The following is a 26,643-nucleotide window of genomic DNA, read 5'->3' as shown; positions in this document are numbered from 1 at the left end:
CACCATCAATGCTGAAAGGTATATCCAAGTTCTAGAACAACATATGCTCCCATCCAGACGTCGTCTCTTTCAGGGAAGACCTTGCATTTTCCAACATGACAATGCCAGACCACATACTGCATCAATTACAACATCATGGCTGCGTAGAAGAAGGATCCGGGTACTGAAATGGCCAGCCTGCAGTCCAGATCTTTCACCCATAGAAAACATTTGCCGCATCATAAAGAGGAAGATGCGACAAAGAAGACCTAAGACAGTCGAGCAACTAGAAGCCTGTATTAGACAAGAATGGGACAACATTCCTATTCCTAAACTTGAGCAACTTGTCTCCTCAGTCCCCAGACGTTTGCAGACTGTTATAAAAAGAAGAGGGGATGCCACACAGTGGTAAACATGGCCTTGTCCCAACTTTTTTGAGATGTGTTGATGCCATGAAATTTAAAATCAACTTATTTTTCCCTTAAAATGATACATTCTCTCAGTTTAAACATTTGATATGTCATCTATGTTGTATTCTGAATAAAATACTGAAATTTGAAACTTCCACATCATTGCATTCTGTTTTTATTCACAATTTGTACAGTGTCCCAACTTTTTTGGAATCGGGTTTGTACATAACTATGTCTTCAGAGGTGTATAAAGACCTTACATAATGAAGCGTTTTTATTACCTTAGAATGAGCTATTTCTATCTACATACACCACGGGTCCCCTTACATGGAATTAGCCATGTTGTTTCTACAGTAGCCCTAAATGGACAAACTGCTCTACAGAGTGCCTTTCGTATATATGTTATCTCCTTCGGCAAAGAAGTGAAAACGTGACGACATCTTAGTCCTGTGCCAGCCACCGTAGTGCTTCGAAAGGGAGGGGTGAGCGGTGGAGTTAGCCGTTGGTTGCAAATCGTAACCTCACCGCTAGATGGCGCTAAATTTCACCAGAAATATTTTAGGGGCCAGAAATAATGAGCATAACAAATCTCAACTTTGTTATCTGTAGCAGGCAAAATGCTTAAAGAATCTGGGTCTGTTCCTACAACAAAACTACAAAAATGAAACCTCTTTGTTTCAATATCTGAAGTTTTAAATAAACCCATACGGCTCAGAGGAATCATTTAATTGGTGTCACCAAAAAGTTTGTAACTCAAAATGAAAGAAAGAAAGCCTGAATGCAAAGGCACAGGTGCTGTCTGCAAAAGAGCTCTTAAAGCTCAGAGACAAACTCAAGTTCTCATGATATCAAAATATACAGAGACATATGTTCCCGAAGCTATCCAAGCAACACACATCTGGTAACTAATGGAAAAGTGTGCATTTGTGTGTGTGTGTGTGTGTGTGTGTGTGTGTGTGTGTGTGTGTGTTTGGCTTTTCCAAAACAGCTACGAAACCGTCTCTATTTTCTTTCTCTTGGGAAAAGGCGAGACAGTGAGAATAAGAATAGAGACTTTCATCAGCAGCCAAGGGAGCAGAAAATGAGCAAACACACACACACACGCTCCAGCACAATGAGTGTAATCCTGAAGAACTCTGGTGTCTGTTGCACTTCGATCACTTCTGATCTGATCAATACCAGGTACACTCTTAAAGGAACTCAATAGCACATCAGAGGTGGCCAATTAAACCGGCGTCTTTGAAACGGTTGATGCAGTGATCCTGTGTCATTTACACAAAGGGCAGAGCAGATGCTAGTGATAAGCACCGCCACACCTCGACCAATCACGGTGCGGTGTGAAAAAAAAGTCTGACTTTGACACCTCTATTATAGTGTCTTGAACACGTGCGCATCTTACCCAAGGCGGTCTACCAGGTCCCACATCACGTTGGCAGTGGGAACGAGAGGAGAACCATCATATAGAACCACGGACGCCCCGACAGCCAAAGAGGACATCAGCCAGTTCCACATCATCCAGCCCGCCTGCACACAACACACAAAGAACATTTCTGTCATGTTTGACCCAAACAGGTAAACATAGGACATGTATGTCGCAATAACATACCGTAGTGTAGTATATGATGACATCATTGCTAGTCATATTGCCATGGAGAATGTGTTCTTTAAGATGCTGAATGAGAGTGCCCTGTGAAATGAAGAATAGAGAAGGTCATTTACAAATTTATTTAAAGAAGTGTCTTCGTTTACTTATACTGTAACACCATGTCTACAACATCTGCGATGGCGATGCGCAACAAACTACAATGGATTCTATCAGAACAGTTTTTTTTTACATTAAATGTTGTGTCGTGTGCGGTGTGTGGACACGGTGTAACAACTAAGTGCAAGTACCTCACATTTGTTATATTTCATCTTGATAGTTCAAGGACGACACATTCATTTAAAATAAATGTTGACCTGCACGCATAATTTATTTATAATAAACTAGGGCCAGAATAAAGGTTTGTGTTTAAATTATAAGTCTGTGCACTGTGCATATTTATTTTGTATTGAAAAAACACATACATGTTTATATTTAGGAAATATTTGCATGTATATATTTATATATATTATAAAATAATTGTATATAAACATTAATTAATTTTTATATTTAATAATTTTTAAATATATACTGTACGTGTGTGTAAAAACAAAATTAATATCTACAGTACAGTCATATCGTCACTGTCCTTCTAAAACCTTCACTGTAAAAAGTTTTTCTGTTATTTTTTACAGATTTTGGACGTAACAAAAAAAATACGGAATTTTACGGGTTTTTTTTCAGAATTTTTTATGTATTTTTGAAATACAGTCAAAAACCGTACAATTACAGAAAAAGATTGCAAAAAAACGAAATAAACAGAAAAACAGGGAAAATTTTCTTTTTAAGGGAAAAAACATAATTTTACAGTTTATTTCTGGCGCCCCAACTGCCAGAAAATTTCAGTTTTTTTAACAAGATTTCTGTTTATATTTAACTATAAAATTACAGAACAAGACAACAAATTTACAAGAAAAATGTGGAAAACAGTTTAATATATATCTTTATATTCTATAATTTTACAGGGACATTATTTTACGGTAATTTCTGTTTTTCCAGTTTACAAAAAATTTCTGTTTTTTTACAGTGATGTATGTCCAAATTTACAGTATTTCAGGAAATGGAAAAAACACTTAACTTCATAAATGATTGCACACTGTGTTGTCAAAGTTGACAAGCACTTTTTAATACTTTTTATTAGTTAAATATTTGCAAAACACAGTGACAAACATAAAGGATGACTAATAATAATGCTTTATGGCAAAAAAAATTAAGACCTATGGAGATACGAGGTTTCAGAAGGACAGCAGCGATATATTATGTAAACACAAACTTTTATTCTAGATGCGATAATTAGCGATTAATTGTTGAACAGCCCTAACATTCACTTTTTCGATTTTGGTCAGTTTTGATTTCATGTTGCATAGTCAAATTCTATGTACATCAAATGTAGCATGTAGTTTAGTATGTAATTATGTATTTGAGTTATGTCTATGTTTTATATTGAGAGATGGCTGGGGACATTCATAGAACATGGAATACATTTATAATGGTTAAAAATATTTTTTTCTAGAATAAAAGAAATGACAAAAAACCTCAGGCAGGAGTAAAAAAAGTGTGCTTTTTGGAATCATTCTCCTGTGCCGGTGTCGTACGTTCTGAGGTATTCTGTCAGGCGGGAAACAACCTAATTACCCAGCTAAAGGTTCAACAACGCCGCACGGATTAAAAAAAGAACACATTCCTCTTTTCTAACACCGTGCCCTGACAGTGCTAACACACGGTTAACATGTATCCTAGCACAAACGTTAATTACGAACATTCATTCATTCACTAACTGCCATAACCCAACATGTGTACCGTTGTCAAAAGAGCACACAGAAAGAGAGAAATAGACAGAATGAGAGAGAAGAGACAGACAGGGTTGTGGCTGGATATGTGTGACTGTGTGTTTTCATACACACAGCGGTCTAATTATCTACCACGCAAGTGAGGCATCAAATACAAACGCAGCAAAAGCTGGAAAGAGAAAGCTGTGAAATATGACAAACAACTGCAGAGTGTTACACACACACCCTGACCAAACACATAAGATCCTACTCCAATCTGACTCATGGAGAGCCACAGTCCAGCATAGCTCTAACCGTGATCAAACACACCTGCAGCTTGTAATCTTTACAAGTGTTGTAATTGAGAAAATGTGTGAAAACCATAACCAATATATATTATGGTCTGCTGTGTCTGTAATATTGTGTTATAGTGACAGCAGGATGAAAGAGGTACACACAGCTGCTCATCCTGTATCATTTCAGGGCAGAAGAGGATTGAAAAGTTGACTATTACTGCCACCTGGTGGTCAATGTTGCTGCATGCAATGACCAAGATGTTTCAGTAAAAAGTTGGACCTGGTAAAAAGGGCTTCATCACACGCCAAAGTTAACTTCCGGTCTGTGTTTGTTGATCCGTCTGACTAATAATATAATTATTTATATCATATTTAATTTCTATACATATTTATTTATAATTATCGTTTGTTGTATAATAATTGTATTAAATAAACAGTTCGTTGAATTTTATTGTATGCTAATATTATTAAATAAACAATTTGTTGAATGGGTCATGTAACTTTGAATGACTCAGACCCCTTTAAGTGGACCAAGAGGTGGACCAAATGAAAAAGGGCCGAGTTCTTTTTATGTTCACACTGTCTCTGTCCCTGAAAGAGGACTCGGATCCTTTTTGGTCCACTTAAGCAGTAATGGGTACTCAGACCTCTATGTTCATACTGTTTTTAGGGGACTGATCCGTAGGAACATTTACCATGGTTTTATTATAGTAAATATAGTATAAATTAAAATATAGTAAACGTTAGCAGTTAGTAAGAGTTTGTGCACTGTAAAAAGGGACTGAATGGCGAATTAACTAAAACTACAATGCTATATTGAAGATCATGTGTATTAAAAACAGACAAATATGTGCAATGAATAAACATAGAGCCCTGCATCCTGCCTGAGCCCGACAAATAGGGCCAGGCTTTGGGACAGTTTGTTAAAACGCGAGCCGGGCATCGGGCCTTTTCACGGTGCCATTGTCCCCACTCCCTCGCATGGCAGTATCACTTTATTATCCAGACCAGAGCATGCATACATTGTTATGATGCGGGTGTTTTGAGTTAAACAGTGGGTAAAGCGCACAATCGACAGAGTAATGTTAAGTTTGTGATTTATTATGTTTTCAACTTTATGCGCGCGTCGCGCAGACCCAGCAGCTTGTGATATTAAAGTAACACGAGAGCAATTAACGAAAGGCGCTTTCTCAGGGCTAGAGCCTAAATTTGAGGCCCGTGCAGGGCTCAACACTTCTATATGACAGACGGATCTCTAGTGATCAGATTTAAAATGTGAGAAGCTGTAAGGATTTACGCAGCTCTCTCTTTCAGTTGTATTATGCGCTCCTCCGAAGCGCTTTATTTTTTATAAGCATCATTTACACATCGAATTTGCGCTTTACATCTTTAACAGACCCCTGAGAAGGACCAAGTGTGAAAACGCTCTAAGTTTAGCCATGTAACGGTTCTTCTACTGGTAACCTAAAAATAGTACTGGCTGGACATACTTTTTAATTTGCTAGCTAATGTAATTTACTTGTTATTTCTTTTGCTCGTTTTCAGAAATAATCTACCGGGACTATACTTTGCGAATGTGTACCAGAGCTTAAGTTTGGGCCAGAAAAGAGTACATGCGCAGTAATGTTTATTTATGTTGTTGCTTTAAAACCATCTTTATGCCATTCAAGTGAAAGATTTCCTCCTCTATGAAAAGGTGAAAATGAAGTCTACTTGATGTCGGACATTAAATACCAATGGATAAGCATTATACACTGACTTTGGCATACACAGACACACAGTCTCTCTCACCCCAGCGGAGTGCACCATGCATTTGGGCGCTCCTGTGGTGCCAGAGGAGTACATGATGAAGAGAGGATGAGAGAAGGGCAACTGCTCAAACTCCAGCTGAGGGTCCTGATCACCTTCCTTACCAGTGGCCAAGAAGTCTTCCAGGAAAACACTAAGACAGCAGACAGAGAGAGAGAGAGAGAATGAGTTCATGATAAAATATTGTAAGCCATTTATAGGCTTATTCAAAAAATAACTCTGAGTTTGGGGTGGGATTTGTAAATAGGGCTGTCAAACGATTAACTGCAATTAATCGCATCCAGAATAAAAGTTTGTGTTTACAAAAAAACATACACATACATGTACATAGTTAGGAAATATTTAATTGGGTTTATTTATATTTATCAATCATAAATATACATAAATTACATATATAAATGTCTATTAATGTTCCTAAATATATGCATGTATGTGCATGTGTTTATAAATACAAATAAATATGCAGAGTACAAAGACATATACTGTATTATGTAAACATAAACTTTTATTCTGGATGCAATTAACTGCGATTAATCGTTTGACCGCCCTACTTTACATTTAACAATTTCTGCCCAATTATGCATGGCATAATGTATATTTATTATGAACACAACCAAACAACCTTATTGTAAGCTTATTGCTTGTTTTGTCTTATTTTAAATAGTTTGTCACCCCATCGAGAAGACACCCTGGTTGAGAAACACTGCCTTAAAAAACTCACAATATGATACACATATTAGTACATATTAGTAACATATTAATTACATTCCACAAAACTATCAGATATAATACGAACTTAATGTTGTCTGTAATGTTTTACTTTATGATTGTAACTGTAAGAAATGCACACAAAAATATTGACTAGAAAATCGAATATATCGTGAAAAAACACATGCTATCGATAAATGATTGCATCAGCACAGATCTAACACACACACACACAGATGCACAGACCTGTTTGGAATCTTGGAAAGGTCCGTCTCTTGTCGAGATCGAACATATGGAATGACCACAACCTTCTTCAGGTCGGGGAGACCTGAGAGAGATAATGAAAAAATTCAAACGATGAGACACATGCAGGCGTACCAAACAGATGACAAGATGAGGGGAAGCAGTTGTGCGTGAGCTGGAATGTGTGATCTACCTATAACAACATTGTGAAGTTTCTCCATATGGTCGTGCTGCTTGCCGTTATACACAACAGCTGCTACAGAGAATATCAGCTTGGGCTGAATCTGAGAAAACCTGTCTAGCACCCCCTGAAATGACAAAATAAAAAAACTTAAATGACAGGAAACACATCAGCATTCTCAATAATATAATAATATCCATAGTGATAATATTCTCAGACAGTGATATCTTTATTGAGGCCACTAAAATTATTTGGTGTAGTTCTGTGTCTTAACCACAGGGGGCAGCAGAGTATACGGTAAATGACATTGCTATATCTGCAAGAGTCTGGCCTATTTATGGACTAACCACTGCCCTGAGGGGTGTGTAAACCCACTTTAATCTTCACAAAGAAGTGTGCGTGCGTGTGTGTGTGTGTGTGTGTGTGCGTGCGAAAGAGAGGTCAGAGGCATGTGTGTGAGAAAGATAAGTGTGTGGCTGAGACCTATATTTACATTTACATTTATGCATTTGGCAGACGCTTTTATCCAAAGCGACTTAGGCCCGATTCACATTTCGCGTCTAAAACCGTGCGGAAAACGCGAGCTTTACTACGTTCTCCTTTTTTTCCCAAAAGCGCCTGTACTTTGCGCTCTCCTGGCGTCTGTCGTCGCTAAGCAACCATGGGCCACCATAGCCGTTGATATGGATATATTGTCTATATTGGCCGGTTGGTTGTGTCACATGACCTGCGGTGCGCTTGCGGCTTTCTGAAAAGTTGAGATTTTTTCATCTCGATGCGGCGCCGACTCGCCTGAAAAAAAGAGCGCGTCGCGACCGCGTCGCCCCCGATGGAAAAGACGTGAAATGTGAATCGGGCCTTACATTGCATTGTATTATACATTTGTTTCTGACTATGTGCAATCCCCTGGGATCGAAACCATGACCTTGGCATTGCTACTGCCATGCTCTAACCACTGAGCCATAGGAAAGCTGGGCATCACAAAGAAAACATTAAATGGAAAGTGCATTTAGCTTATGTGACAGAAAATGGAATGAAAGAGAATATGATTGTACTGGTTGGGCTTTACAATCGAGGGGCATTTGCATATTCACAAATATAATGCAACAATTGCCGGGTTTCCATCCAAAGTGGCGAATTTAGCTTATGCGCAAAATTGAAATATCACATAAAACATTTGTGAATAAGCACCGTTTCCATCCAACTAGTCAACCGTCACTTCCTAATAAACTGCCACTAAATATCAGTAAGAAAAGTAAGAGAAGCCACTGAATGTAATAATTTTCATATATAATAAAACTTGCGCAAGCAGACGATTACGAAACACAATAAATGCGGTGCTTTTGTGCATGCCTGCTGTTTGGGAAACACAGTCGTGACAGTTCTAAGAGGCACTTACAGAAATATTTTGACGACTTTAAATGCTCAGGCATTTAAGAACGACCGTAACAACATTTCTGATGCTGTGTCACAAGATCAGTAGCCTACTCTGGTTAGTCTGGTTACGCAGTCTCACAGTGCAGTTATGTGACGTTTTGGAGGAATTTATTCGGAATTTATTTGGCATATGCGTTTCCATCTCCTATTATTTGCATTAACCCTTTTTTGCAAAAATGAAAAACCACCTCAAGCCAGCATATAAACTTTTTTGCGAATTAAGGGTTTTCAATTCGAAATTAAGTGTTTCCATCGCTCGTTTCTGATGCGAAAATTCTAAATGCGAATAAGACCAGAGTGATGGAAACCCGCTTGATGATAAAGCCTGTGGATTCACAAAATCATGTTTAACAGAAAAATTTTAAATATCATTACGCTAGCATTGTAGCATCTACATGTTGTACACACATAAAAATGATTCTCAGATAATTAAACAAACTGTTTGTGTGGTCTTGTTCGTTTATCATTGTGGGGATTAATAGTAGTAAAATAAGAAAATCTGAGATCACGTACACAGTGTGGTTCAGCTAGGGGTCCGCACAAGTAAAATTGAATATTAAATATAATACATGATGCTTGTTTGAAATGAGAATTTACATGCGACGGTCATATTGACCTAGTTTACTGACTTTGGATACACAACAGACCTAAATGCCAAAGAAACCTGGCTTTACCTAACCTATACTAATAAAACCTACATTTTACACACACTGCATGTTCTAAATGTGAATGCATTCAAGCACATTACCTTATATTGTACAGCATTTAATTCTGCATATGTTAATGGACATTGGACAGGTGTTAAATTGGGAACTTGATTTTAGTAGGTATTTACTTTGAGATTGGATGATATATATAAAACTATGGCAAAGAAATTGAAGCTATGTGAATGTCACAGTGATGTCTGGCTGCTTGGGACTATTTCTCCAATCCATTTCTTTTTCATCTCACATTCTGAACTATTAACTCTGGGTCCTTGGATAAACACAAAAGTTTGAAAACTCTGTCTGCCAGGCTATCATCCACAGCTCACTGAAAATGCCACTTGCTGTGAGAATATTGGAATATTAAACAACATATACAGGTACATCTTTGGTAATTCATGCAAAAGGAGGCCCAACCAAATATTGAGTGCATAGAAATTAACATATTTTTCAGAAGCATGACATTTCTGTTTAAAATATCCTTTTTTTATTGATCTTATGTAATATTCTAATTTTCTGAGACACTGAATTTTGGGTTTTCATTATCTGTAAGCCATAATCATCAAACTTTCAAGATATAAAGGCTTGAAATATTTCACTCTATGTGTAATGAATCTATATAATATATGGGTTTCACTTTCTGAAATGAGTGACAAAATGTTTTGAGATGTACCTGTACTGTGCACCACTATGCTACACTGTTATCACATTATATAACAGCAACTGTTATGCATCCAAAGCTCTTACATTCACACCAAAATCGGGAGAGGTTGAACTCCAGATGGCACCTATACTGGCTGCAGCGAGCATTGCCTCCACAGCATGAATCCCATTGGGCAGATATCCTGAGAGAAAGAGAAAATCATATTAAATGACAGAGCGCAATGCAATAGAATAGATCATTTGCAAAAAGAACATGAAGAAATGAATCAGTTAAGAGATGTAATAAAGTTATTTGAGTGGGCACTTAGCATGTGATTTATTAACTCATTTCAGAGACGTGTGATTTTAATGTCACGAGAGGATCAATGAATAAATTACATAAATGAAAAAAATAAAGAATCTTCTGCAAATGCAAATGAAGCAGCTAAAACAAAGCTCCAAAAGGATCATAAAGTGCAATTACCTAAAATATTAGTTTAACTAAAACACAGAAATAAACATTAGGGGTGTAATGATACACTCAGCTCACGATTAGGTACATATCTCGATGCTGGGTTCACGATACGATACAAATCTCGATATTTTAAACAAAATTAAAAATTCAAATAACATTTATTTTCAAAATATTAACAATTTCAGTAACTTATTTTGTTGCACATACAACTTAATAAAGAATTTTAACATTTTAAGGCTTAACTGAAATTAGAATTAAGATCAGTGTCAATTTTGACAGCAAATTTTGATTTAGTTTTAGTCATAGTCTTTTGACGAAAATGCAATTTAATTTTAGTCATCCCAATTTGTGCTGCCTTTGTAATGAGTTCCGGGGTGACTCGCCTGCAGTCACGCTTCAAGTTTGCTGTGTTTTAACGGCGATTGTGAAGGAAAATATGACACTTTGTAAACCACTTGGAGACACAGATCGTGTCTTGAGCTTCTCTCTCTACCGCATATGTGAGATAAGCACACGTGACGCGCTGGCGCAGAGTAGGTAGCGTCTTGACCGCTCAACGAATAGAATTAAACATATCGTAAAATATCCCCATCTCTCTACGATGCGCATCGTAACATTTTTGCATCGCGAAATATCGTAATACGAAGTATTGTTACACCCCTACAGAACACGGTGGCTGACACAGAACTAAGATGTTGTCACATTTTCATTTTTTTGTCGAAGGAGATAACATATTTACGAAACGTGCTCTGTAGAGCAGTTTGTCCGTTTAGGGCTACTGTAGAAATAAGATGGCGAATCCGTTGTAAGTAGATAGAAATAGCTCATTCTAAGGTAATAAAAACATATTGCTTCATTATGTAAGGTCTTTATACACCTCTGAAGTCATAGTTATGTATATTAGATTGCATTTATGTCAATAGATCCTCCAAAAAAATAAACACTGGACCTTTAAGGTATGTTATCAATATTATCGAATTAGTGTGCACAAATAACAAAAATCTCATTAAAGTTGACAACAAAACTTCAGATACCCGTCACTGTGACCGTCTGCTCTGGTACTGTATTTGTATTCATGTTCAGTTCACTTATACTGCTAATCTCCTGGTTGCATATCATTACCTCACGATACATGCGCTTACCCATTGGTAAGAAAAGAACCTTCCCGAAATATTTATGGTAAATGTAAATGATATTGAAATTGTATTGTGCAGAACAGAGAGAGAGAAGATAGGACGAGAGATTGAGCATAGAAATAGTGTCCATTAGCTAAATGACACTGCGGCAATAAACCCTGGGCCTCATCTGTGAAGTGCCCATATATTCTCTCTCACACACACACACACGCACACGCACACACACACACACACAGTAAATCAAGGGGACAGCTAAAGGCCACTTTATAGAGAAACACACTTTATACACAAATATACACACACGCACACACCGTCACACAACTGCCACCTTAACACAATCAATAAACTCCTGCCAATGTAAACACACCACGTTTTACCTCCATAAAGCACACACGTGTACAAAACAGACACACCTCTGTGGACACGGAGTCGTGTTCATGTCCACGTAGACATTTAGACATAAAGCACCGCAGTGCAGGTATTCAGCCGAGGAATCTGTGAGAGCTCTACAGATATGTTATTATTAGGGCTGTCACGATTATGAAATTTGATTGACGATTAATTGTCTAATAAATCATTGCGATTATGGCGATTAATTGTCTGTTTTAGGGCTTTGGCGATTATGACGATTAATTGTCTGTTTTTGAGCTTTGACATTTAATTCTCATACATTTTTGATTCAGCGATTGAAACGACCATATTGTTCTGAATACAAGACTATGGTTTTTTTCTTGGAAATACATCGGAAAAAATTGGGTCATCATATATTTAAGGTTTAGGGTTTTACCTGTCAATAATACAACCAACAAATACTTGTAAATGAAGAAAATTGATCAGGTGTGAATTGAAGCCACCATTAAAATGCTATCGGTCATAGAAAAGCTTCTAGTCAGTTTTTTTCTCACTTGCAAGACTACAGTAAAATTTTACTTGTGTGTTAATGAAATTTTGGTAGACTGGTTTTCACACTGAGATTTGCTTAAATAATATTAAATTGTACTGCAGGTAATTTGTATATGTTTTAGTTTTTTGTGATTGTGTTGTGGTGGTACATTTGACAAGTATTACCATGCTTTAGTAACAATATATACACTAAAATATGCAATATGCAGATGCACTACAGCTCCCCCTAGTGTCTTCTATAGAGATGTGCAATAATTGCGATGATCCGAAATCATCGCGATGAGGTCAAACAATCGCGATGAGACGATTATTAAATAATCGTGACAGCCCTAGTTATTATACAGCAAAATAAACACAAACTGAGTTTCCATGTTTTGCAAGGGCTTTTCATAGACATAATGACTTTTATACTGCACAAACTGCGTAGTACATCCACTTCACCTCACAAAAACTGATTTGAAATCTGATTTATCAGATTTATACACTGATTTCCATATGGAGAACAAAAATGACCCCACTAGGTCAAAAATGGACCTCTTATCTTTGTAGGACAATTTGCAAAAACAGATTTCAAAATGTCAAAAATCATTATTTTTAATGTTTTATTGTGTTCGTTAGCTGTATTTTTTTGTATTACTTAATCAAAACGAACAACAATCTAAAACTCAAAACAAGCCTAAGTGCAGTTTGATTGATATTACTTGGAATGCACAAGAAAAAACATGTTTTTTTTATTTTCAAGACAGACTTATCTGTTTTTGCAAATGAACTCTTCAATTGGTGCCCACAACATAGGGCCATACACACACTGAGATACAAACACCCTGTTTACCTAAATCCAGCAAAATAAAAAAGTACACACTGCTATTTCTAAGCATTACATTTCAACACATAACTTGTCTGGCATCATTTGTGCTACTCACATGAATAATATCTGAAGTACGTGGCTTGTTAAGGAGAGATGTGCTAATACGATTTAAAAGATTTGACTTATTTTCACCTGGCAGACCATAAGGCAGGTATATAAAACTCCATGGCCTACAAAAATATATAAAGATCAAGTTTATTATTCACTTGTCTCTTCAAGAATATATTTAAAAAGATATTTCAGTGAACTTCTAAAGACATTTTACAGCAAAAATAATGCTAGAAACAGGCACAAACATACACAACCACAATACAATATAGAAATATTCATAAATGCAATATAAATATCACTATGGATAATAAATGTATCTTCTGTGTTTTTCCCTATCTATGCATACAGTACAGGTGTCTATTTTTTATACACAGTGTATATGGGTATTTGACAAATAAACCGCACATGTGACCTATGGTGTGACATAGCAACAATAAAAAAATAACAACGAAGATAAATCATTCTTATGTGGTTTTAAATGAAAAATTATAAATATTAATTAATTAAATATTTGAATTGTTTTAAATAAATAAACGAATATATTATTAACAGTTTTCTACATTTAGGCAGTCACACCATAGGACACATGGTATGGTTTATTATTCCACAGGAACTCAAATACAGCCGCGGGAAAAATTAAGAGACCATTACAAATTTTCATTTCAAATCAGCAGTTCTAGATGTATTGTGGCCATTCCCTGTCTGTTGAATTTCATCAAAATCAAACTTTAGGAGAGACAAAGTCATCCATCAGCAATGTGAAAGACTGACAGCATGACAAGACACATGAAAACTGTGATAAAAATCTTTTGAACTTTTTAAATAAAAAAAACTTTTCCTAAATACATGTACAAATATGACTGCTTTATTGCATTAAAGTAAATATGAACTTGTTTTTTTGCAGTATTTGAGGTCTGAAAAAATACAGAGAGCATATTTTCTGTTATTTTGACCCGTTTTCCTTTTCCGCAAATAAATGCAATTAGAAACATTATTTTTATCACAGAATGAAACAAAAAAGATTATTTTACCCAAACACATACTGTACCTCTAAATAGAACATTTTAAAATCAGAAATGGTATCTTAATTATTACTTCCGATGCTGTATATGTGTATGTGGCACTGAACTGGCCTCCTCCCATACACACCCATTACTAAAGACAGTCAGAGATCAGCACCACAGCAATGAACCCAGAATGACGTCACCCATCACACGCACACTCTTTTTCCCCATTACATCAACCGCATAAAGACAACATTACTCACACACGCTGTCACAATGAAGGCTTGACCAAACTTAAAATAATTAAAACCCTGCTATATTACACATAAATCAATCTCACAGGTCACAAGGTTTGTCAACAGTTTTTAATCCTTCCACACATAAAAGCTTAAAAAAAACAATTATTCCTGACATAGTGTGTCACCTTCCCTCTCTCTCCTCTTTCTATCCACGTCAAAGTCTGTGTGACCCTGGCTCAAACACAAAACTGAGGGAGAAAAAGAGCTCCCAGAGCAGAGACAAACATGAAGACAAACAGGAATAAGAATGAAGAAGGACAGAAATAAATAGGGCAGGATAAACAGGTTAGAGTGGCCAAGCTTGATCCAGTGTGACACAATGCAACAATATGGGGATTATTATTGGGGATATTTTTTGTCATCATTTATTCATCCTCATGTCATTCAAAACCTGCATATGATTCCATCTTCTGTGGAACACAAAAGAAGATATTCTGAGATGTCTCGTTGTGTCCATATAATGGAAGTCAATGAGGTAAAATGTTGTTTGGTTACCAACGTTCTTCAAAATATCATCTTTTGTGTTCCACAGAAGAAATGAAGTCATACAGGTTTAGAATGATGACAAGTGAGTAAATGATGAAAGAATTTTCATATTTGAGCAAACAGTCACTTTAAAAGGTCAAGAAAAACACCTACATAAGATGAAATGTCATTTTAGGGATTGTTTTCAATGGCTTTTAATTCTTTTAAAGCACATTAGTACCATTTTTGCACATGGTAGCGTGATTTTAAATGTTATGTGAATGGTATATGAATATGGTACTCATATGATGCCATGAAACTGGATCATGATATCGGTTCATACTGGTTCATGTCTGTTACTTCCGACTCTCCATCAAAGTCTATTGTACTGCTCTAGCTGTCACACTTTTCCTCACACAGCAACACACACAAACAACATCTCTGAGGAGTTACCAAACTCACAGAAGAGACCAGACAGAGATGAGACTCAAAAAGAAGACAAATTACACCATCTCCTAGTTCCCACTTCCCAGTTTAACTTTTCAGGCTATACTGAAAGCAACATTTTGTACAAAGTGACAAAATCAGAACATATGGTATGTGGAGTGGGATTTGGAGTGGGACCAATGAGATGTCACTGTGCGTAAAGCTAACCAACATGATGTGAGAAAAGCGGAAACCAAATGACTGAAATATTGTTGTGTGTTGTTTGTCGCCAGGAAATATCACTTGTCCTGTCTGGTGTAAGAGATGGCAATGTAGATGTACAGAGAGAAATAAGAGAAAAGGAGAGAGGGAGACGCTCACCTACAACCCTGTCTCCAGTTTTGATGCCCATCTTCCTCATGGCCGCAGCAAAGAGAGCGACATCACGCCTCAGCTCTCCAAAAGTCACCTTGACAATCTCCTCGTTTGCCTCGGCTAAACAGGAAATAAACAACACCTTATTTTACATATTTTTAAGCACAACATGACAGATAAATAAATATATTTAGATATTGCTGCTTCATACCTTCTTTTCAGTACTTTCTTACATTCCCTTATGAATACTAACCATGGTTTTACGACAATTAAAAAAACATGGTTACTCCTACAGTATATTAAACGATGGTAACCACAAATTAACCATGGCTTGGTTACAAGAACCGCAGTTTAACCCTGGTATTTGTAGAAAACTCAATCCGCCCCCACAAAAAAAACACAGTTACTACACTTTTACTATAAAAAACACCATAGTTAATTTTCGTAAGGGCTGTAATACTGGTGCACATAAATGAAAAGTATTATTCTTGCTTTAAATATTTTATATCGGCTACAAAAACTGTTTGGTCAATTACAAAAAAAAAGAATTTAATCATATAGTATATATATACTGTATATATATATATATATAACTATATTATATACAGTATATCATTAATAATACATAAATATATAATTTATTAGCTATATTAGCCAGCCCTAATAAGCAGTAAATTAATTCACTGCAGCCTGAGACTGCGGTGCGACTGATACATCTATAGTATGTAATCTGTGTTGAATTGAATTTGTGCTCCCAAATCCGATGTAATCTACTTTTTCAGGTAAACGGACCCTCCCATCCCCTTTTTCTCTGAGAAATGAACTAATGACACAGGTACGATTCTGATCACAGCCACTTTGGTAATTACATCCGTTGTGTTCTGGACCGCATCAGGACATCCATCACAATATAAAGACACAACTACACATACACGAAGACCACAAATCAAATTACCCAGGGCGTAATTCATTTAGTGTTACATTAGCCAGAGTACAGCAATGATAGATCTTATCAATAAAGATAAAATATATATGTAAACCGTGCTGTTGCTATTTTAAAGTGTAGAAGGTCAGATTCACAATGATTCAAGGAGAACAATGGAGATACACGGTCACGTTTTGAGGAGAAATGAAGGAAAATTTTTGTTCGCGAAAAACTTCCTCTTATAGTAAACTGTGCTCATGTTCACACTCACGGTTTTATGAGCAATTCGTAATCCATATGATCATCCTGAACCATGCAACACGGATAAACAACTTTATTAAAGTGACAACGAGCAACTTTTTGACCTTAAAATAATGTCTCTAAAATTATTTCAGTGGTAGGTCAACTTTTTACTGGACGAATTTTACTGCCGTTGCTACCTAAGCAGCCTCCTATCGGCTGAAATTGCACTTGTAACTTTGGTGTTCGGGACAGTACAAGCACCGCCTATCCCCTGCTTTACGGCATACGTCACGTTTTACTCGTAGCCTGGGAGAAGTTAGCAAACAGCAGAGCTAACATTAAGACGAAACGTACCAAAACATCACCATGGCAGAGCCAGCCAAAAAACAGAGGAATTTTGAATGACAACGGTTTTGTCGGAGGAAACAAAGAAAAGAAAGCGAGAGAGTGATCGGACATGAGGCCAGTCACGAATCAATATCGGGACGGGCTTACACTCGGTGGCGCGAGCAGCAAGAGGCAACGGTTGCAAAACGGATGGAGACCTAGCGGTCCTGCTCCTGGATTTGTAAGTGTTATTTGTACATTTTTTGTTACTGTCCTGTACTTTTGAACGTATTTGTTATTACTAGCTGAGAGATAATAATGGTTGCCGGTGTCGATAGCTAGCATGTTGTCGTGTCTCGTCATGAATGTGTGTAGTGCTTGTAAATGAAGACTAAAAAAACACAATAAACATGTTGTGGTAAAAAGTAGCAGATTCTTTAGTTCAGACCAGTAAACCATGTAAATGTTGAACAGTGCAGTCGTTGAGTAGGCTAATGTTGTCGTTATATATAGTATATATATATATACATTATATGCGCTGTTGTCATAGCGTATCTGGCTGCCGGGTCCGTCGGCTGCCAGCGGGAAATCTTTGCGACAGTTTTTACGACACTGTAAACAGACAATTCCGCTTATCAACCACGTGGGGCAACAGTGAGCAGAAGTTGCTCGTTGTCGCTTTAACTTTTCTTGTTAAAATTATTGAATGCGACTAGCACCACATACAGGTCAGATCTTGGAGAACGAACGAGCAGTTAACAGGTTGGATGGGCCACTTACTTGCGGCATAGAGAGCCACTTTGTCCTGGTCTTTGTGTTTGAGCAGGTTCTCTGCATAATTCAGTCTGCTACCTTTAAACCATTCAGGCACATCTGATATCCTTTTAGACACATCAACCACCTGAAACACAGACAGAGACACATGGAGAGAGTCACGCTGGGATCAAGCAAGTGGCTTCAGCATTTGCCTAAAACGATTCAAACAAATGTTTTAGCGCAAGTATTAAACTGCCAGGAACATAAATGATACCTTAACCGCGCCACTGGGCATGCTATTAGGCGTGCTATTACTCTTACTTTTCCAAACCATCAGATTTACAAGTAATGTGCGATGGATGATAAACCAGAGCAAAGAAAAATTCCATAAACGTTGATGGCGAAACCGAGCAATATATATGGACCTGAATATTATAGAGATTTGAGGTGGAGTTCTTATGAATGAGACCAGAAAGCAACCACCTAACAACTAAATAATGTGCTAAAAATAGCGCAGAATACAGTAGCAACTATACATCAAGGGGACTGGCTAACACGCACAACTCTAAGTCTGATTTTGAAGTACTAAAATTTTGTATTATCATGGAGGTCAGCTTTTGTGCGACCAAGTGCCCCACTCGTGTAAAAATATAAAAATGTGATTTGTTTTCATAGTTATGAATAAACTTTAAGCCAGGAGGACATCAAGAGAGGATATGCAGTAACAATAAACTCTGGGATGGTTGAAACTAGATTTGCACGAACAGGGGCCAACATACTGTAGACTGTGCTTATGTTTTAATGGTTTACGGTTTGACTCAAATCAAGATTAAAACTAAAACTCTATGGAAATGACCCAACACACCCTCTCTGGAATAGATATATCTTTTAGATGACCTTCAAATATTAGTAGTAGCAATTCTGACAGTAGCTCTAAATGGTTATAAACCCATAAATGTCTACGAGTACGAATTGTATAATATGACTCATGTGTGACTGGTTGGTTTGTATAACATCGCTTCCACGTATACAGAATACCCACAACTATAAGATTTAAGAATAAGCCAGATAAGTCAAATACTTGACAGACAAATGAAAAAAAAAAACTAACCCTCTCTCTTTCTCTAAACAGGTAGTGTTCTGGCTTTTGTTGAAACTAGTAACTTTGTATTAGCACCTATTGTATTATTGCAACAGTATGACATATCGCTTATTGCTCCCTGAACTCTTTGTAAGTCGCTTTGGATAAAAGCGTCTGCTAAATGACTAAATGTAAATGTATAAATGATCACATTTATAAAAGTAACGTGCTTCAGTAAGTAACGTGCACCCTAACTATTCTTTACTGTAGTGGAATCATTACGTGGCAACATAAGCTGGTCCTTACACATTATGCAACAGGAAATACAAAACAAACACCTACAAGGATTAATCTAAATTTCAAAAGGGTCAATATGCACAAAAGATCAAATGTGGAGGAAAAGACACCTACCTCCTCGTACATTTTTGAGCAGGTGATGCCACAGAATTTCCACACTTGCGCCCAGAACTCGGGATAACCGTCCACCGACCACTGATACAGGTCATTATAATTCGCTTCAAAGTAAGAAATAGGTTACATGATCATAACAATAGGTATAACATTCTCATAATCATAATTCTATGACTGGATTTGGTTCACAGTTTACCATTGACTTTGTGAAGAGGACATTTTCTAAATATCAAAAATGCGTTTAGATGTGTTGGTTTTTACATTTGTAGATAACTCTGAATATGTTGGTAAATCTTTGGTACAAATGTCAGAATCACCAATGAAGCCACCTTAGGAAACCGGATGTAATATGGCATTGATGTTGCACCAGCATTGTGGTCACAATACATTAACACATAAGATGCTTGTATATGAAAACACGTAACATTCACATCATGGCGTGGCAGGAAGTCTATTTACAACTGTGATTCAACAAGTCTTGTCTACACATACATTGCCATACAGCATGCATGATTTACATAAAATGTGGATGGCCGTGTATGCCTAGGCTAATTAAAACGTCAATTTAAACAGAAAACAGCAGTTTAAAGCAAGGTTACAGTAACCACCTTTACTTGCATGCATGTTACGTGCATGCAGAGACCTTGACAATCTCAATTATGAGCTATTTACGGGATTAACGCCATACCAAAGACAACTGTTTCTTGTTTTACTGTAACCCATGGGTTCGTCTGGGTATATACAATCACGTCTTGTTATTTTACATGCTGATTTGCATGCATTCTAGTCCAACGTGCTACTTACCCAGATTAAGCCCGAAGTCCCGGTTGACCTGCGCCCGGAATCGGTCCATTTGTGTGTTTCGTTTAGAGTCCGGATACCAGAGCACCTTAGACTCCATAATCTCCTCGCTTTTAGCGTCCGTGTGTTTAGACATGATGGGATGACACACGCTCTGAATAGCCGAATGAATCGCGTTACGATAGTTGGAGGGACCAGCCCGATGATCGGCACTTACAGTACGGTCAGAGAGATCAGACACATGGGTCACTTCCGAGCGTCAGTCGCACATAATCAACCAGTGGCAGCGCAGGCTCCGCCCACCACGCAACCCTGCCCACTAGTAGATTGATATCCTTCCGCTTTTTATATAGTTCTTAGGTTTTTATAAAACATCTTTTTAAAACTGAAAAAAATACGTTAGTAAAAGATACTTGAGCTTGTGGTACTAAATACACTCCCATGATAATTATCTTGCGTATAGCGTAGCATCATATTAGAAGAGCTGTCAATTCATCATTTCAGTTGATTGAAAATACAAAACGTTGATAGTGCGGATGTCAGTTGAAAACAGTGAGCACATATAAAGAAGGCATTTTGAGGTGGTTATTTTAACTTTAGATTGCATCTATAATAATACAATTAATTAGAACAATACATACAATACAATAGAATAAAATTAAATACATAACTTTTAAGCAAAATGGAGCTTATGGCATGAATGTAAACAGTTCTCTAATATTTAATTCACCTAACAATATACTAAATTCTTGACAACTGATGTTACAAGGGTTAAAGCTTTACTGTCTGTGTTTGGCGTAGGAATATCTGACTCCACTGTAATTACCATGTCTATTATTCCATTGGCTGGTTAAACTGGTCTCACATCGGCTGATACGGCGACACGAGAGAAAGGATCATGGACAGACGGAAAAACAAACCAATCAGAAGACACGCAACCAATCCGCCCATTCGGCCACAGAGGCGTCTGACCAATAAGAAGCAAAGGATTATTGGCGCATTTTAGAGGTGTGCCCAATCCAGTGCCTTCAGTTTGCAGACTGACATGAAGGATTCACGTCATACATGATGACTATGATACGTTTTGTTAGAATTTTTGTCCATTTTGTATATAAACCGCTGCTGCATTCAGTCAGCAGTAGTGATCAATCAATTTTATCCAGTCAATGTCATCAATATTTATTAAAAAAAATAGAATACAACTAAGATGGTTTACAAATACGTCTCACTTTAATTACAAATTAAATAAAACATGCGCTGCTTTTAGGTGATGCAACCATGGATGCAACACCAAGAAATTGTGAAATGGCTACATTCAGAAAACACTGATAAATAGGCCTATGTATCAAATTTTGTTTTTATTTAGGTCTAAGAATTTACATGAATTTAACATATAATTATAATATAAACTATAGGCACCATTGTTGTTGTTGTTTTTTTACTTCAGGCATTTTCACTAATATATGAAAATATTCGTTCAGACATTCCTCTGATGCAAATGTAAAGAATTTAACAGATTGAACTTTAGGTGCAATACTCAGTAAACCTCAATTTGAGTGTGTTGCCCTTTGCATCCTTAGCTCTCAGCTAATTTTTTTTACAAATGCAGTATAGGCCTATGCATTTACATAAACACAAATATGAGAGGCTCTACGGGCAACATTTCTGCAGTAAAACAGTGCAATTTTTCTTCCAGCTGCACCTGCTATGTCAGCTCCTGCATTGCATTGTCATTAACCCAGCCAGACTGACTGTGTGTTCTCACTCATTTATCCTGTATCATTACCAGCTAATTGTGTACATTATTTTAGCTCCATATGGAACCTCTTGTACAGTTTATGTTTGAAATTACTCCTGTAGGCCTATATCCATCTATCAATCTGTCTGCCTTTTTCTGTAATAATTTTAAATAGCAGACTGATAGTCTCCAAACCTGCTTATCTTTTGCAGGGCTGGAGTCTATCCTAGGACCTATAGGCAGGGTTCACCTTGGATAAATGGCCAGTCTGCAAGGAATAGGAGTAAACATATAAAAAAAATGGGCTTGCATCTGGTTTCCTGGTTCATTTGATGAAACACAATTTGAGTATATGACAAGACAAGCTAATCAATACAATAACTACGAAATAAGAAGAAACTAAGATGATTTTAGCAACCCACAGTGGCAGATTCAATATAAAAATGCTAAACTGCATGACTGTGCATGAAGTGGCAATAAGTGCCAAGTATAGCTACATCACAAGCTTTCACCTTGAGGGTATCAAACAACCTGTGCATTGTGTAATACATTCAATCCATTTGTGCAAAGATCTCAAGGACCAACTTCAGCATTACAGATAGTCATGCCTAGAACTCTGGGCTTCAATCCAACATATATAGAATGCCAGCAAAGATTTTGTTCATTAGGTCAGGTTTAAGTTGCCTGTGTGTCTGATACATCAATTGACCTTCTCCATACTGGCAAAAGCTTTAGAGAGTTGATTTAAGGCCCTCTGAAACAGACAAATGAAGCAATATTCAAACAAGAATCTCTGTTGCATCACAGACACACCACATTTTGAGATGAAGCAACATGAAATACAATGTGAGCAAACATTAACGATGACAACATTAACAGCAATCAGATTGGGCTACTAAATACTAAAAAAAATCACAAGTCAAGTTAGTCAAATCAGATATTATATTTATTAAACCATTTTTGGACCGTCATTTTATCTTAAGAGATTTTTTTCTTAAAACGAGCATCATAAACACACGATACAGACAGCGCAAATAATACCACAGCAAGCATGAAAATGATACAGTACAAAAGCAAACCTGATAGAAATCTAGGCATTTACTAGGCAAAGACACTAGACTTCACAAAGATTCAGTGCTTTCTATGAAAATCTGTCAAAACAATGCGCACAACACATACTGCTTGGCACTGGCTCGGTCATTTGGGATCTAAGACACACTTTATCTTTGCGGTTAAGTCAGTCTCCCTAACATTTGATGTAACAAAGTTAATGCAGAGTTAATACAATACTTGTATAATAATTCAAATCTGACTCAGGACTTGAAAAAGGAGTGGTGAAACGTGTTTCTGCATTGCAATCCCGACACAAATTAAAAATATAAGAAGCCACAGTACACAAATCCACAGCGTATTACTGTGGCAAAATATTTAACACTACAAAGCACATTGACACAATTTGTCTGTATATGGGAGTGTTAAGATGTGTAACTTCCCAGTATTTTACAATAATGCTGGTGCATTGTAATTACGAGTGTTGATCATTTGGAAAATTACACAAAAGCTGGTGCTTGCATTGTATGATTTAAAGACTATACGTAGGTACCATCCTTCACAACATATACAGTAAAACAGGTTTCAGTGATTTTAGTGTATAACACAGCCTTTAAATTCATTTAGGGTAGCCTACAACAAATGAGAGACATTTATAATAACAATTTAGATTTAGCAAAACGATTTTGAAAAACAATATGCACAATAAATAATAACAATATGGTGACGCATATATGAAATGTTTCCAATTCCAATCAATGCCATTTCTCAACTTCGATACAATGCGTTAATGATGTAAGAATTAAATAATCATAAAAATGTTTTTTTAAAACATAGCATGGAATGATAATATAGTTGAACATTAACCATTCAGAATACTTTTTATATATTGTATAAAATGTGTTAAAAAAGGGAATAACAGTTATACACCTTTTAGGCAGGGAATGAATGTTCAAAGCATGTATGCAAACATGCAAAACAGCATTTTTTGTGGCAACCAAACTTCAGTAGCATTCAGTTATACATCCAAAACAGACTGTAAATAAATGTGAATTCTGCATTCTGAAAAGTATAGCAGATGAGACAGGTTAGATCTTAATGAGAACCAGACATGCAGTAATGAGGCATTCTGGAGCAGGAATTCAGCTGATGTTTAAGAAAAAGATTACAGATCGAGGGGTCATCAATAAACTAGATAGTATAAATAAGATCATAGTTAAAGTAGTGGGATTCAAACATTAGTCCAAAAAATCCCTTTCCGTACATTTTAATACAGTGTATCCACCACGAAAGGTCCCGAAAGGACAATTGGCCCACCTGAAACCAATCAGATTCTGTTACTCACGATCTCGTGCTGAGAACAAAGTGCATGACCAGGTTTTACCCTGTACTTTGTTATCTTACCACATGAGAACAGCATTCTCGTAGCTGAATTAGGACAGAGATACCAGCGTACATTGCAGCACTGTAATGTAGCTGCCAGGAACACTGGTCAGATACCCTCACGCTTCTGCTGACTAGCTGCTTTCTGAAAGTGATTTCCAAATACATCTCTAGCATTGATAGTGCTACACGGTCCTGAACTCAGAGTGACCCCTGTGACCTCGTAAAAGGAGACAACATGCAGTGATACTGGCTATACTTCACACTTCGAGTGTTTCCGAATGATCTTTTTCATAGCATTGCTTTCATGACTGATAAATAAACACACACAAAAAAAACAAAGCTTATGGACAATTAGGCATAACACTGCGTAATGGAGTAACACACTCAACTCAAGGCCAAGAAACACACTTCTATTTCAGACACACTTCTATTACACACCATATACAAAAAAGTCCTGATATTTACTCTGTGAAATGGATGGCTAATGAACTCTAATACATTCTACAACAACAGGACGAATGCAATGGAAACGTTCTAGTCTGGAAAATAAAATTTAAGTACAACATCACATACAACTCGTGCCTGACTAAAAGGTTTCTTTGCAATGATCATATTGGGAAATCCTGAGAAAAAGGGGCAAAAAGAAACATTTAAAAAAAAAATCTTCTCATCCCATCCCACAAATCCCAGCCTTCATTGGTCATGGTCACTCGAGCGTTCCAGGTTTTCAATCACCCTGCTCAAACGAATATTAAGAAGGCGGATCTGAGTATCGAGGTGGTCGATCTTCTCCTCCAGAGTTCCAGATCCGCCTCCTTTCCGCCAGTATGCTCCCACAGGTCCGGTCATGAAGTACACAGCCATGATGAAACACAGAGGCAGGACGGCCTTTTCTGGGTCGCCCTCGAACTTCTGCAGAATGTACAGGCAGGAGAGAGCGAACAGCGCCACACGTGCCAGCCAGAAGAAACGGCCAAAGACGGCATGGAGGATGAAAAAGAAGCCGCTGAGGAACAAAGACAAGAACCAGTAGGCCGCCAACAAGGCTGCAACCAGGAGGAGAGCACGAGCCGGAGAATTGGACACGGAGGATGGGCTGAAGTAGTGAGTCAGGTTAGACGCTAAAGAGAGAGAAGATAGGATTAAGACGATAGGAAGTAGGATTTTTGGCATTTAACATACAATATATTTAAATAAATAAATATATTCAGTAATAACCCAGACTTACAGTCGATACCTATAACATCCAGAAGATCCACACACAGTTTCCACAAGGTGTCCAATAATGAATCAACTGCATGGACAAAGCTCTCTGTAGTCTTTGAGAAGAACTACAACAAGAACGACATGCTTTTTAATAAATATAACAATCCACAAGCACGGTAAAAATATCTAAAGGGAAAAAAATCTGATATATTTAGTCTAAAATGCGCTCGGTAACAGGAATAAAATTAAATTCATAATGTACCACTATTGCATTACATAATACATTATATTCTTAAAATTAGTTACGTATACGTTTGTATATTGACACCAAAATATATTATTATAAAACGTCACCCAAATCATCATCACACACACACGTCTTAACACCCAGCGTGCTGTCAGGTAGGAAGACCGACAGATTTTAAGACACGACCAATGACAGCTGCTCATATCTGCAGGCCTTTATCAAATTCAACGACATTCAAAACATAACGCATCATCTTTAAATATCGGTATAGATCTTATATTATATATATATATACCTTGTACAGAGCCCTGATGTTCTCCTCTCCGAAGACATTGCTGAGGGTTTGATAGAAGCCACTGGCGGCCCTCTTCAGACTGTTCTGACTGCTGGAGTCTTTCCTGATCCGCGCTGCCTCGACCAGAAAGGCACTGGCCGAAACTACGACCAAAAACACTGCGAACTTCCTTGCCTTCATCCTCAAACGCGACCTGCAAACTTGTGATGTGATGAGGAGAAAATGCTAGATTGTAGCGGTCGGAAAGGGCTTATGAAGTGGTAGAACACGTCCGGAAGAAGATGCTCAGGAGACGGAGGGGGAAGCTGCGCAGAATAGGATAGGCTATATGAATGCGTGACTTCCGCGTTTCACA

At 37.2% G+C, this 26,643-nt stretch overlaps 2 protein-coding genes across 2 annotated transcripts in view; both read right to left on the bottom strand.

The window, feature by feature from the left end:
• The window catches only part of aacs (acetoacetyl-CoA synthetase), a 35,425-nt gene extending 14,766 nt beyond the window's left edge, over positions 1-20,659 (bottom strand). Inside the window, exons 1-10 of the mRNA XM_057358560.1 lie at positions 20,370-20,659; positions 19,566-19,669; positions 18,098-18,218; positions 15,829-15,942; positions 9,926-10,023; positions 7,050-7,164; positions 6,860-6,941; positions 5,888-6,038; positions 1,996-2,076; positions 1,789-1,913 (exon numbers count right to left, since the gene is read on the bottom strand). Coding sequence (XP_057214543.1) covers positions 1,789-1,913; positions 1,996-2,076; positions 5,888-6,038; positions 6,860-6,941; positions 7,050-7,164; positions 9,926-10,023; positions 15,829-15,942; positions 18,098-18,218; positions 19,566-19,669; positions 20,370-20,502 — 1,124 coding nt within the window. The 5' untranslated portion in view covers positions 20,503-20,659. The remainder of the gene's footprint in view (positions 1-1,788; positions 1,914-1,995; positions 2,077-5,887; positions 6,039-6,859; positions 6,942-7,049; positions 7,165-9,925; positions 10,024-15,828; positions 15,943-18,097; positions 18,219-19,565; positions 19,670-20,369) is intronic.
• Positions 20,660-22,282: 1,623 nt separating this feature from the next.
• On the bottom strand, positions 22,283-26,628 carry bri3bp (bri3 binding protein). Its single transcript, XM_057328055.1, has 3 exons — positions 26,289-26,628; positions 25,769-25,871; positions 22,283-25,661 (listed from the first exon to the last, which is right to left on the bottom strand). Exons 1-3 carry the CDS (start codon positions 26,466-26,468, stop codon positions 25,234-25,236), a joined length of 711 nt encoding a protein of 236 aa, XP_057184038.1. The 5' UTR covers positions 26,469-26,628; the 3' UTR covers positions 22,283-25,233.
• Positions 26,629-26,643: the final 15 nt, after the last annotated feature.

This window comes from Triplophysa rosa, linkage group LG2 (genome assembly GCF_024868665.1).
Source record: "Triplophysa rosa linkage group LG2, Trosa_1v2, whole genome shotgun sequence".
NCBI classification, from domain to species: domain Eukaryota; kingdom Metazoa; phylum Chordata; class Actinopteri; order Cypriniformes; family Nemacheilidae; genus Triplophysa; species Triplophysa rosa.
The sequence above is the reverse complement of the archived record's forward strand: the minus strand, read 5'-3'. Positions and strand labels throughout refer to the sequence as shown.

What these genes read in the sequence shown, in the direction of transcription:
- bri3bp (XM_057328055.1), bottom strand. Translation starts at nt 26,468, where the DNA reads ATGAAGGCAAGGAAGTTCGCAGTGTTTTTGGTCGTAGTTTCGGCCAGT. An exon ending in ACATCAGGGCTCTGTACAAG is followed by an intron (nt 25,872 to 26,288) that starts GTATATATATAT and finishes TTCTTGTTGTAG; the next exon opens with TTCTTCTCAAAGACTACAGA. An exon ending in GGATGTTATAGGTATCGACT is followed by an intron (nt 25,662 to 25,768) that starts GTAAGTCTGGGT and finishes CTCTCTCTTTAG; the next exon opens with CGTCTAACCTGACTCACTAC.